This window comes from Bos taurus, chromosome 14, assembly GCF_002263795.3.
Source record: "Bos taurus isolate L1 Dominette 01449 registration number 42190680 breed Hereford chromosome 14, ARS-UCD2.0, whole genome shotgun sequence".
NCBI classification, from domain to species: domain Eukaryota; kingdom Metazoa; phylum Chordata; class Mammalia; order Artiodactyla; family Bovidae; genus Bos; species Bos taurus.
The window spans coordinates 67,911,490-67,924,576 of NC_037341.1; the positions used below are offsets into that span (position 1 = coordinate 67,911,490).

At 46.4% G+C, this 13,087-nt stretch overlaps 1 protein-coding gene across 1 annotated transcript in view; it reads right to left on the minus strand.

Moving 5' to 3' along the window:
- Window positions 1-13,087, minus strand: part of PTDSS1 (phosphatidylserine synthase 1) — a 67,359-nt gene that overhangs the window by 18,189 nt on the left and 36,083 nt on the right. The window contains exons 6-9 of the mRNA NM_001046040.1: window positions 10,377-10,528; window positions 8,219-8,360; window positions 5,619-5,731; window positions 2,892-2,957 (exon numbers count right to left, since the gene is read on the minus strand). Of these exons, the coding sequence (NP_001039505.1) occupies window positions 2,892-2,957; window positions 5,619-5,731; window positions 8,219-8,360; window positions 10,377-10,528 (473 nt within the window). The remainder of the gene's footprint in view (window positions 1-2,891; window positions 2,958-5,618; window positions 5,732-8,218; window positions 8,361-10,376; window positions 10,529-13,087) is intronic.

Genomic DNA, 13,087 nt, shown 5'->3' on the forward strand with positions numbered 1-13,087 from the left:
AAGAAAACAGTCTGGAGATGGCAGATGCTGCGGAGAAGACGGGAGAGACGAGGGTGGAGAAGGACGTGCCGATGTGGAGCTGCCCTTGGACAGCGTGATGTGCAGAGGAGCGGAGGCAGAAGCTTACTGTCTTGGGTCACCAGCAGGGCTGGGACAACTCGGGAGAGGAAGCCAGTGTGGTGAGAGGCAGTTCGGACAGCAACCGGGCTCCAGGCCTCGACCCTGGGGACCATCAGCTCTGACCCAACCCCTGGAGACCCAACCCAAGAACTTGCCAGAGGAGGAAAAGTGGCTGCTCACTTCTGTTACAGCCAAAGCTTGGATCCCTTCCGGGCCAAGGGATCCAACATCTTTTCTTCATCAACCAGCCCAATGCTCTCCTTTGGAGGCACAGAAACTCAATTATAATGGGGAGGGGAGGGGGAGAAAGGTGAAGATGAAGACAGTTTCACATGCCCATCTGGGCAATCTGTCCACCTCGATCTGGCCCTGACACCCACGAAGACGTAGTAACTGGAAGAGGTTCCCCCACTCCGACTTCTCCCCATGGGTTCCCATTCTCCAGATGGATGGAGTCCTGTCTCAGTTGGGCCCAGGATGTTTAGGGACAAAAGGCTGTAAGTTCAGCTCCATGGCACAATTGCGGAGCCCACATTTAAAGTCTGTATTTCATTACATATAGCAGCAATTAATGCCAGCTTTTTGAGGGTGTTAACATTTACAAAGGAGAAAAGTACCTACTACATGGGCTTCACCTCTGTTCCCTTGCATGTCCATACTGTGATAGAGCCAAAGTCATCCCAAAGTTAGTGAAAAGAAAACTATAAAGCATGAACTAGCTGTTAAAGAAGGGGTTTCTCTGGTGGCTCAGTGGTAAAGAATCCACCTGCCAATGCAGGAGACACAGGTTCAGTTCCTGGGTCAGGAAAATCCCCTGGAGAAGGAAATGGTGACCTATTCCAGTATTCTTTCCTGGAGAATCCCACGGACAGAAGAGCTTGGTGGGCTATACAGTCCATGGGGTCACTCAAGAGTCAGACATGACTTAGTGATAAAAACAAAGTTGTTAAAGGAAGTCAGACATTTCAGTGTGTGCTGTTTTGATAGAAGATGAAAGAAACCAAAAAAAAAAAACCGAAGGTGACAGGGAAGCCGGAGGAAGGAAGGAAAAGAAGATGGGAGGTGGTGGCCCCCGAGAGGCAAACACCAGAGAAGAGACTGGAGGCCAGGCCTCCTGCAGCACCATCACAGGCCCACCATGCCGACCAGACAGAGGCTGCTCCTGCCTGTTCACACACCAGGTGGGTCCACCCTGCATGATTTATGAACAGGGACTTGCTGTTTTTCAGCACAGCCCACTAATCTCAAGGTCCACTGACCTTGACATCATCATTCTGGGAGTCCTTGATTCTCAACAGAGCATCCTAAATCAGCCAAATGACCTCGCATTTATTTCAGCTCATTTGCATTTGACCTTCTTTCACCATTTTCCAGTAAGGGGCAGCTTTTCTGCGTTTGCTTCCACCCTTTCGCCTAGTTCCTCTAGGCTATTTCTCCCACCACAGGGATTAAACTTTCAAGATACCAGATTAAGGAGAACTACCTGTCTCTCTGATCCACCATCTCCTTTTTCCTCAACAGGTGACTAGACAGAGTTCTCCAGTCGCAGCAGAATAAGACTGTGGCAAGGACTTATAAATGTGAAAAGAAAAATGCACACGGAAAGAAGATGCATGGGACAGAGGAAAAGCTCAAAGGAAAAAAAGATCCCCAGTCCTTGGACAAGACAGTAAGAAGGCAACCTGCCTTCCCGTGACAAAAGTATGTAAGGAGTCTGGTAAATGTAGATTCTCTCTCCCACGAGAGCAGTCAACAATGGAAACTGAATCCATCCTATTACCCTTTAAGCTACTTTGGGTAGGAAAATCAGCTTACATCATAGAGCCTGCCAGAAACAGTGACAAAGGCCTTTTGTCTGTTGGGAAGAAGGCGGTGGGAAACTTGAGCAACCCTTCCAGAATCTGGGTGAGAGCTGGATACACACACACACACACAAGTTTGGAAGGAATGACAATGTAATGTATGCAGCAAGTATCTCTAAACAGTTGATGTCTTTGGATGATCTTTAGTTTATTCTTTTCTACATTATCAATATGCATTACATGGAAAAAAAATTATGTTTAAAAATCTGTTGTGGTTTTCATCGGATTTTCTTTATGCTCGGTTTAAAATCTAGATTAGGTCCTGAATTTAAGCTCCTTGAGTGACTGAACTTCACACACAGATGTGCTGGACGTCTTTGGAACTTCTGTTGCTAGATGGCTTGGTGAGATGTAGATGGTGTTATACTGAGGAAGCGATTACCTGAGATACTGAACAGCATTTCACGTTTAATACTGGGGGTGAAACTGGATAATCTATGCTTTCAAATCATTTAAGTAATTATAAATTCAGATACAGCATTTGTATCTATAATAAGATGATAAATTGTGACCATGTGGCTACGTGTTAGTTTTCTTTGGGACAATAAAACCAGACCCTTTCTGGTGTGTAAGTAACATGAAGCATGGTCAAGCCCATCACAAGTCGTTGTCCCAAACTTACCATCGATTTCAGAGGGAAGTCAAACAATTCATTTCCTATTTCAGGAAACAAGGCCTCCAATTCTATGTGGAAAATATCTTTTGATTTCCTACTGTCTTTTAAAAAAATAATTTCTACCTCCTCTTTCTGTAACTTGCCAGTTAACTAGTCTAAATTTAAATCAGAAAAGGAACATTAAAAGTGAAAGATACACAATAATTGCACTGAAAGGCAGTTAATGCAGGGTCAAGAAAGAACTCAAGAAATCTACAGACATAAGTGGTTTCAAATGATAAGAGATTACTCACCCAAACACCCAGCACTGTGTTCCCACGCGTTTGCACTGCGTGTCGGTGAGGTAAGCGTAGTACTGTCTGAAAGAACAAAGGTAGAATTCACTGAGAGCCTCTGGAAAACCAGCAAGCCAATACAGAACTAAATCACTCTGACAGTGTGAATATAAAAATTGTCTGCCTTGTTCCACATACTCAAGCTGCCTGGTCTAGTTCTATTCAAAGGAATAGGAAGCCAGTGCCTGCTGAAACCTTCCTGTAAGAGGCTAAGAATTTGGACTGGGATGGAGGGAGGTGGTTTAAAGAGCCAGATTATTGGCAGAGGCAGTCTTGATTCAGAGGCAGACTCCCACACTCCTGAGCCAAAGTCACCCCAGGTGGGTGCTTCAGTCTCTCTCCTTGGAGGCAGTTCCAGAAGCTCACCTACACTGTCTCTGTCTCCTCTGGCTCTCTCCAGGACAAAGGCTGCTGACTGTAACCAGGCAGGAAAGCTATACATTTTGGCTCTCAGAAATATTTCAAGGTGACTGGCTACACGCCCAGTACTCATAGCCACACGTGGGAGAGGCGGCCTATAGGACAACACAGGGTGGGAGTCTTAAAGCTGCCCCTGAAACTCGACCCATCCCTGGGGAGGTGACATCTGAACCAGTGGGTTAAGGGCTGGGGTTAAAGACTCCCCTTTGAGGGTTTGAGGAAAGCTATGAAAAAGGCACATAAAACATGCACACAAAATTCTGCATTAAACTTCAGAGGGTTCACGAATGCCTAAAGCTCATCCATGAACTATCGGCTCTGTACCCCAAAGTGAAGAATTCTAGCTGTAAAGAATTCAGGTTTTCCTCTAACTTCACATTTTCATTACCTAATTTCCTTTTACCAGTTCAGCTACTTTACTAATTGCATCCATGCCCTTATACTGCACATTATATTAGACTAAAAGAATATTCACTCAAATGTCTTCTCAAAGCAGAGTCATATGAAAGTCTAACCAAAAAAGAGGAAAAGAGAGACCTGGTAAGTATATATGATTTATACTGAAGCCTGAGTTTTCGCTTCTTTCTGGGCCTGCCATTGACTCATCGGAACCTAAAATCCATTAGCATTTCCATCTTTCCAAGAGGCTTGTCAACCATCTCCTTAGCCTCAAGTGATGTAGGAACAAAGGAAGTGGCTAATTTTTAAACAAAAAAAGAATCGTTTGAAAACCCATAGAGTTTGGCAAAAATTTTAAGGAGGTCTCAAAAAAGTCCAAACACTGGATTTTTAGTTTCTGGTTGAGTCTCTAGTTTTTGCTGTGAAATATTTAACAATAAGGAAATTTCATGATAAATCACATGTGATTTGCTCTTCTGTTTTCTAAGAGATTTCTTTTCCCACTTATTTGTTGATTGCTCCTAATTTTATGAAGGAACTGCTGCTAATCTTTCCTGAAATAACAGTAAGCCTCAAATTACATCAAATTTTAAATATGATAAGGAGGTGCCAACCCACAAAAAGGAAAATTGCATTCATGAGATAACTATTTCAGCAGATCACCAGTCCATAAAGTGCCAAAGGGCTCGGTGTACCAACTGTTACCTTCCTGTATATATTAATATATATTTGCAATAATGAATGAGAACAATAAGAAGTGCTAGCTGGGGGTGAGGGCTATGTCTGACCAAGGAAAACACCCACTCTCCTTGGCAAACAGGACCCTCTATTTGCGTAGATTGCTCACACATTAAAAATAATTAAATTATCCCACAGTTTCCAAAGAAGTTTACTTTGAATCAGCAGTGTAGAGACTTTGGGTGTTTCCACTGAAACAATGAAGAACAACTGTTCTACTCTTCAATGCCGAGACTCCACACTAGTTATAAAACCCTAATCGCTCTTTCCAAACAGGAACAACAGAACAAATGAAAGCGTTTCACTCTGAAGTTCACTGGTCAGTGTGGGGGACTCCAGTCTCTAACAGCACCTCATCTCTAGGGTCCTACCTGAATCATGACTCCAGGGCAAGGACAGCTTCCCTGGAGGATGAACACCCAAGCTTGTCCCTGCTGTCCTGGAGGACCACAGGAAGGACATTTGAAAAAGGAAATTAACTGGCTCTAAAGGAACTAATAAAGTTTCATTCTAAAAATAACAACATTTATGACTTCAATCCACCGTAAAAATGTTTGTATTTTTTGATAATCTCATGAAGAAAACCTCAGTATGTCTCTCCCTCATTTTGTTTTAAATAGGATGCTACAGGGGAAAAAAGGGCTTCCCAGGTGGCTCAGCGGTAAAGAATCTGCCTGCCAATGCAGGAGATACAGGTTGGATCCCTGGGTCAGGAAGATCCCCTGGAGAAGGAAATGGCAACCCACTCCCGTACTCTTGCCCAGAGAATCCCCATGGACGGAGGAGCCTGGCAGGCGATAGTCCATGGAGTCATAAAGACACAGCTTAGTGACTGAGCACAGGGGAAAGAACAGCAGTGAAGATCATAAAGCATAAAGGGGTTTGAATGTAATGGGGTGGTGTCGGTCTTCATGTTACTGAGGTTGGAAAAGCAAAATGTTTTCTTCATGTTCTGGATATATAAGTCTTTCTGTTCCCTTGGAAGTATAATTGTCTAGAATGACATTCTCACGGAAAATCTGCTAGTTTATATGACCTCCTTTATGCTACACAGGAGAAATGATGGGCAAAATGACCTGCAAAGCAGGTTAACATGTTCAAATGACCGTCAGGCTAACACAGAATTACCTTACTGTGGGAGCTGTGATGCCACCAATAAAGAGAATTCGACACCAGCTTAATGGATGACTGGCTTGGAACACAAAGATATGTTTCAGGAAGAAGGTATTCAACTCGGTCAGCTGCAAAAGAAGGAGGCGTGAGTCAACCTGGTGCTTTGAGCTAAGTCATGAGCCTCTAGTCCTTCAATGGACACTCTATAGCTAAAACTAATTGGTATGTTCAAAGCATTTCCAGAAAATATATTGGGTCTCTTAAGAGTATGGTGTTTAAGCCCAGGTACAGCCAGGACAACATGGGCACCAACCGAGCAGGGGTCCAGAGGAGGTGCTGGGTGCTGAGAGGGGCACAGGGGGCATCGGCCATTCAGCCTGTTTCCAGGTTCACGTGATTGTGACCTGGCTCACAGGCATGAGCTGCTGGGACAGTCGGGAGGGAGATGCTTCAAGAGCAAAATCAGGAAAACAAATCTCTGCTGAGCAACACCTTCACAGCTGGACAGAAATCAGGCCAGGTCGAAAAGACATCTGACAGTAGGGAAGCAGGCTCTTTAATAGCCAAAAGAAGCTTGAGATGCTGTGCGTGACTGAGAGATGACTACGGGCTCATTCAGCTCGTGCCGGGGACCAAGCAGATCTCAGACGAAAGGCTGAAAGCTCCTAAAAGTGTGTGTGGGGGCTGGTCCAGGCTTCACCCGGCAGTGAGACTGCTCCCTCAGGGGCGGCAGCCAGTGCCACCATCACGCGACCCGTCCTGGCGGCACAAAACGTGTCTGTCAGGAAATGCGTGCTCCGTGCCCAGAGGCCCCTCCTGTCCCCTCCAGATTAAGTGAGCAGCACAGATTAGGAAAGGTCACCGCTTTAGGAGCACATGAGGACTTCCATGGTGGTACAGTGGATAGGAATCTGCCTGCCAATGCTGGAGACACGGGTTCGATCCCTAGTTCAGGAAGATCCGGCATGCCACGGGGCAACGGAGCCTGAGCACCACAACCACTCAGCCCGCGTGCTGCAATGACTGAAGTCTGTGCACCTAGAGCCTGTGCTCCCCAACTAGAAAGGCCCCGCAACAAAAAGCCCAAGCACCAAAGTGGAGAGCAGACCCCTCACCGCAACTAGAGAGCCTGTGCAGCAACAGAGACCCAGGACGGCCAAAAATAAACACAATTAAAAAAAAAAAGAAAAACGAGCATCACATGGACCAGCAGGTTCATTTCAGTGACCTAAAATGTGCGTCTTTCCCCACAGGGCGGGTTTTAATTTATTTTTAATTGGAGGATCATAGTGCTGATTTTAAGGATATAAAATAAGAACGGTTCACTCATCATCACCACGTATAGGAAACTGATCCCTGCATAGCGCTCACCATCCAGGGGACAGTGGGCCGTGGAATTCTGCCATCCTAGGAAAATCCAAATCCTTCCAAGGTCCTCACAATCAAAGGGAACCTCTCCCTGCCCTGGCACTGCCCCAGAAAGGAAAACTTGACCATCATCTACTTATGTAACCCCCCTCCTTTTTAAAAAGTTTTTTTGATGGGAACCATTTCTAAAGTCTTTATTAAATTCGTTACAATATTGCTACTGTTTTTTTGTGTTTTAGTTTTTTGGCCTTGAGGTATAAGGGATCTTCACTCCCTGGCTGGGGATTGAACCTGCAGCCCCCTTGGTTGGAAGGTGAAGTCCCGACCAGTGGACTGCCAGGGAAGTCCCTATGTGCCCATTTTATCCACTGACTTCCCCAAACCATGGTGACTATATACCTGTTCATCCACATAGACTTCCACAGCCATAGACCTCATTTACTGAGATCCATATTATCATTCTCCTTCTGTGGACAAAGACTGTCTTTCAAGTGACACACGCCAATTTTCTCCTTGTGTTGGGAGTATGTTGTTCATGTGTTCAAAATATAACGTCTGAAGATTCTGGAAGACAACTCAGGTGAAAACTAGTTTTCCTTAGCTACTCTCCCAAAGCTGTGGAACAATTAACCTGTGAACAGGAGGGTCCATAAAAAAGCCTGCCTCCAGGAAAGAGTTGTTTGGTAATCTCTTTCCGAGACCCTAGGCTGTCTGCTTGGAAGGAGGGCCTCTCCCCACTGCTGATACCACTCCAGAGGACCCAGGTCCCCAGGGGGCTCCAGTCCCCTCAGGGAGCTTCTTTATTTAGCGCTTCACCAATTACCTAAAGTGGTAACAGCTGAGGTACCATCTTAACACTCAAACACTGAGTCTGGACTATAAAAAAAAAAAAAAAAGCCTTACATTTGTTACTTTGGTCCTGAAAAGACCATTCTATGGATAGAAAGCAATCCAATGCCTAATTCACTGGGTGATAGATGCTGAGCACAAGGTTTTTACAGGGAATTTTAATCTGTTTCCAATTTGCAATTCAATGATCCATATTTTAAAACATCTTCACAATGAAGCAAGACCTTAAGTGTAACAGCATTACTGTTAAATTGTTCTGCATGTCAGCTGTAGAACAGTACATCTTTTGACGCATGGAGCTGATAAGCAGTGTCAACTAGCATGAACCCTAAATCAATGGAGGGTTTTTATGTTGGTTTTGTTTTTTTCCTACTTCTGAGCATCTGAAAAAAAATTACCTGCCAGATGATCATGAAAAGGTATATTCCAGCCACTCTCTGAAATGAAGACTTGGGGTCAAACCACCGCACGTAGGTCCAGCTGGCAGGAGTAAACTGGAGCACGGCTCTTTTGATCTTCCCGGTGGTGGTGTGGATGTCCCTGAAAAGAGAGAAACAGTTCGCTGAAAATTCAGAGAGGTAAGAAAGGACAAAAAAGAAAAAAAACTGCACTGACTATTTTACAACCAGTACCCAGAACAAAAGATCCCTTCCTGTTTGAGCATCTCTCCAACAGCGGCCTCTGTTCACAGGTGAGGCGCTGAGAGCGTCACACCTGGCGGGGAGCCTTGGCAGGGACAGGTACGACGCAAAGGCCAGGCCACTGCAGGGCCATCACAGGGCACGGTCTGTGAGCTGGTGACGTGAGACGCCGAGGGACACTGAAGACAGCGACTTGGAGCTAGGCCAGGAAGGGTGAGGACGCGGCAGCGACACAACTCCCACCCGTGGCTCACCACCCCCCACCCCAACCTGGGGGCGCAAGGTATGGGAGGTGACCCATGTGGTTCCTGGCCCTATAGCTGCTTCGGTTAAGTTTCAGGTGATGAATTGCGACTTTTTTTGACCTTTCTTGGGTTTCATCCTAGAAATCACTCAATTAAAAATTTTATATTCCTGTGATAGAAACAAACAGTCCCACAGGTCATAAACGAGACCACTGAGGCTCGAAGACACAGACTGGCTGATGCCGGCACACCTCCTAAGCCTCAGAGCTGGGGACAGATTCTGGTCCCCGCGTGGGAGACCAGGGGAGCTGAAATCCAAGGTCGCAGTATTTAATTAATGGTAAAGGTTTTTCAATTCAACAAGAACATTATGTGGAGGACCTTCAGGTCTTAGACACTGTTTCAGATGCTGAAGGCACAAGGACAAACAGGCCAGCCTTTCATTCTTGGTGTGGGGAGGGGGACAGGAGGGGTAGTAAGAGAACCCAGGTTTGTTTCTTCACCCACTCACCCGCCCATCAACAAGCCTGCAGTGAGAAAACCTCCTGCAAGAAGGCTTGCGGCACAAGGCCAACAAAGAAAGAGAGTCTATTCCAAAAATCAACAAGAACGAGGAAGGGCCTGTACTAAAAAATGGTGGAACTTCATGGAAAGAGGTAGAGAAAGACTGGGATAAAGATACGATGTGATGGGGATCTGGACATTTAATGGAGTGAAAAGGTTAATCCAACCTGATCTATATTCCTTCATGTTTAATGTAACTTGAAACCAGGGGGACTTTTTTGTTCATTTGTTGTGTTTATGTCTTGGGAACTTGACAGAATGATTCTCAAGCTGAATTTGAGCATAAATGTACGAAATTAGGGAAGCATAATGGAGTGTTTAAGGAGCCAGGCAGCCTGATGCAAATTCAGACTCAGCTTGCTAGCTGAATGTCCTCAGGCAAATTACCAAACCGAAACCACAGTACCGTCATCCCTAAAATGAAGAGAACGGTGGTGTGTCTACCCCTAGGGTTGATGTAAGGCTCAAATGAGATACTGTGTATGAAGGTTGCTGAGAGCAAAACCCAGCGCTGCTACAGATTTTGTTACATTATATACTGCTCAAAATATATTGAAAAGTCCTTTCAAGTCAGTGGCCAACGAAAGGATTACTCACGAAAGGGATGGAATAAACTGGTTAATCAGATGCAGCACACTGTGGAATCTCCCCCTCATACCACATGCCAAGAGTAATTTGACACGGAATAAACAGGTTACTTATAATCGCCAAGCCCATGGGCGTTGTCCTCAGGCCCATGAGAGACCATCACAGGGGAATGACATGATGGCTCTGACGGTCCTGAGACCACCTCTCGGGCAGTGCTGGCGGAAGGCTTAGAGGGGTTAACCTGGGGACAAGGCAGTCATCAATCCAGCCGTGGGAGTGGGAATGCAGGCTGGGGAATAAGGATTAAAAAAGAGGGGATGGATTTGAGAAACTCGTAAATGATTCAGCATTTTCCGGATCACTGCCCGAAACTGGGTTTAGAACCATTTTTGAGCTCCAGTGACCAATGTATAATTTACTCCTCGTCATCAGAGAACGCACTCATGCTGTGGGATACTGAGCAGTTAAGTTCACATCATGAGAAACGGTGACGCGGGGCCCGGAGGAGGACGACTCACTTGAAACTTGCCCAGTGGTAAGTCCGCATCTCTAAAAACCGGCAGACGACCATGCCCAGCCAGATGCCGCCCCCGTTGCACAGCAGGATGTCCAGGATGACTTGGTCCCACCAGCACTCGGCAAAATTGGGTAGAAGATGCATGAAGAAAAGCTGGGAAACACGAGAGAGGACGGTTGTGAAAAATAAAACAAACCTGGGGTGCCATCCTGAAAGATAATGTTCCTTTTAACAGTATGCTCTTTCGTTCAAACTTGTTGACATTTTAGGTTTCACTGACGTATTGAAAAAAAAAATAAAACCAAGTTCTGTAACCAGGTTCTTATTTTTTATTTCATGACAGTTTGCAAATACTGCTAATCCAAACAGCGCCTTTTTAAAATTTATTAATACAAGGTTTTAAAGAAATGATGACCCATCTTGAAAAATACTACCAATAAATCACCTTGGCTCATGACAATGTGACATGGACCCCAGAGAAGGAAGGGAGCAAAGTTTTCTCAACTGCCTACAGGGCACTGGCAGAATCCTCGAAACCAGCAGCTTGAGAAATTAAGCTGTGTATTTTAGAAACGGTCTACAGATATTTGAATAAAATAGTAAGCTGTAAATTAGCTTAACAGGAAATCTCACACTAACCGACTTGCAGTGATGATCTTTTATTAAGTGCCTACGGTGTAGCAATACAAGGTGGTGAGACAAAATGGACTGAGGTCCTTGATCTCAAGCCGGACTTATTCAGAACCAGACACTTATTCAGAACCCCAGAATCAGGTAAGCTGTGGCAAGTGCTACAACGGTGACATAAATGGGAACCGCAGAGACACGGAAGAGATTCATTCTGAGAGATGGCAATTGTGGCAGATTTCTGGAAGGGAGACAGGCTGGAGCAGGGTGGTTAAGGACAGGAGTGACTGGTTTCAAGAGATGGAGATGAAAGTGAAGATATTCCAGAAAAGAGGCACAGTGAGATCAAGGGTGGAACAGAAGTCTTTTACAGAAATATTTCTGTCCAAAACAAAGGACCTGTTCGCTGTGTCCAGAGCAGCACAGTGCACTGCATGAAGGCTCACTTTTAAGAGAGTCTGAAATTATAAAGACAATGCCTGACAGCTATCTGGAAAGAGGCAACCCATAACTGTAAACCTCTGAAGTAATCAAATAAATGCTACAAATTAGAACTATTCACGAAAGCATTTCATAGACTGTGCACACAGGTGTGCTAAGTCACTTCAGTCTTATCCCACTCTGGGCGACCCTAAGGACTGCAGCCCACCAGGCTCTTCTGTACGTGGGACTCTAGGCAAGAACACTGGAGTGGGTTGTCCTGTTCTCCTCCAGGGGATCTTCCCGACCCAGGGATCGAACCCACATCTCTTACATATCCTGCATTGGCAGGTGGGACCTTTACCACTAGAGCCATGTAGAAAGCCCTTTCACAGACTGCAAAACCACACAAATACAAGGATTCTGTCTTCCTGATGTGCCTGCTGCTGAGAAGATACAGAACAGCTACTGTGTGTGAGGGTGAGGGGCCAGGGGCTGACCCCTGGCAGGCGGCGCACCGCCTGGGACTGACTCCGAGGTCCGAGCCATGACATGGAGCATTAACTCACATGAGGCAGAGAGAAAATTCTGCAGAAGCCGATGACACAGACCTGTTGAAACAGGACTCTGCCAGGGAGTGGATGTGGAGCACTGACATCCACCTGCAGAGCCTTTCTAGAGAGTACCGGGTTCGGGGGTGAGACAGCCCAGAAAGAGAGGAGTCGGGGGAGCTGGAGTCACCTTCACTCACTCACTATAGATCTGGGGGCGTCTGCCCGTGTGAGACAGAGCCCTGGGGTCTGGGTCTGGGCAGACATGGGCCCTGCCCTCTGGAGGCAAGAGGTTTAGCAGAAAAGAGACACCTGTCACGTATCTAACGTGGACCAAGTGTTTCAGGGGAGAAGGGCCGGATGCTCTACTTGCAGGGGCACCAATGTGAGCCCAGCCAGTGGGAAGACGCAGGGCAGGGAGGGAAGAACTCAGAGGATGGCTTCCTGGGAGGTAAGGACACAGCAACTGTGCAGGGCAGGTAGCAGAGGGCAGGTGAGAGGTCTTGGGGAGGCTGAGCCAGCTAACACCCTAACACCGGCCTTCGTAGGCTGTTGAGTCCCGCCCCCATCCTGATTTTGCTTTAAGAGCAATGGACAAACAGGGAAGAGTTTGTAGTAGAAGCATGTGATGGGGTTGAGGTCTGTAAGGATCACTTTGAAATAGACAGTGTTGCAGGAGCAGACAGGAAATTCAGCTAAGAAGAGAGTAGATTAGATACAAGTGGGAGCAGAGGGATGACCTGGAGAGGTGTCTAGAAAAGAGGCGTCAGGACTTGGGGATGAAAGGATGCCGGGGAACAAAGAAAGGGAAGGGCAAGAGGCCAGGGAGGTGAGGAAGGCCGAGCGCCTCGCACAGGTCACACGGGGATGAGGTCCTGAGGACGCCTGCAAGTCGGAGAGTGAGTGTGAGGTACAGGGGCGGGGACACGGGCGTGCTCACAGGAAAGCACCCCTGGATCCACTCTTGGCTCGGAGCTCCAGTTTCCACTGTTACACTGGGATACACGCCACCCTTCCAGGTCACAGGGAAGATTCTCGATGACTACAAACAGTGGCAGGCACTGTTACGCACTGAATCGTGGCCCCCTTAAAGCCCATACGGTGGAGGTCCTGA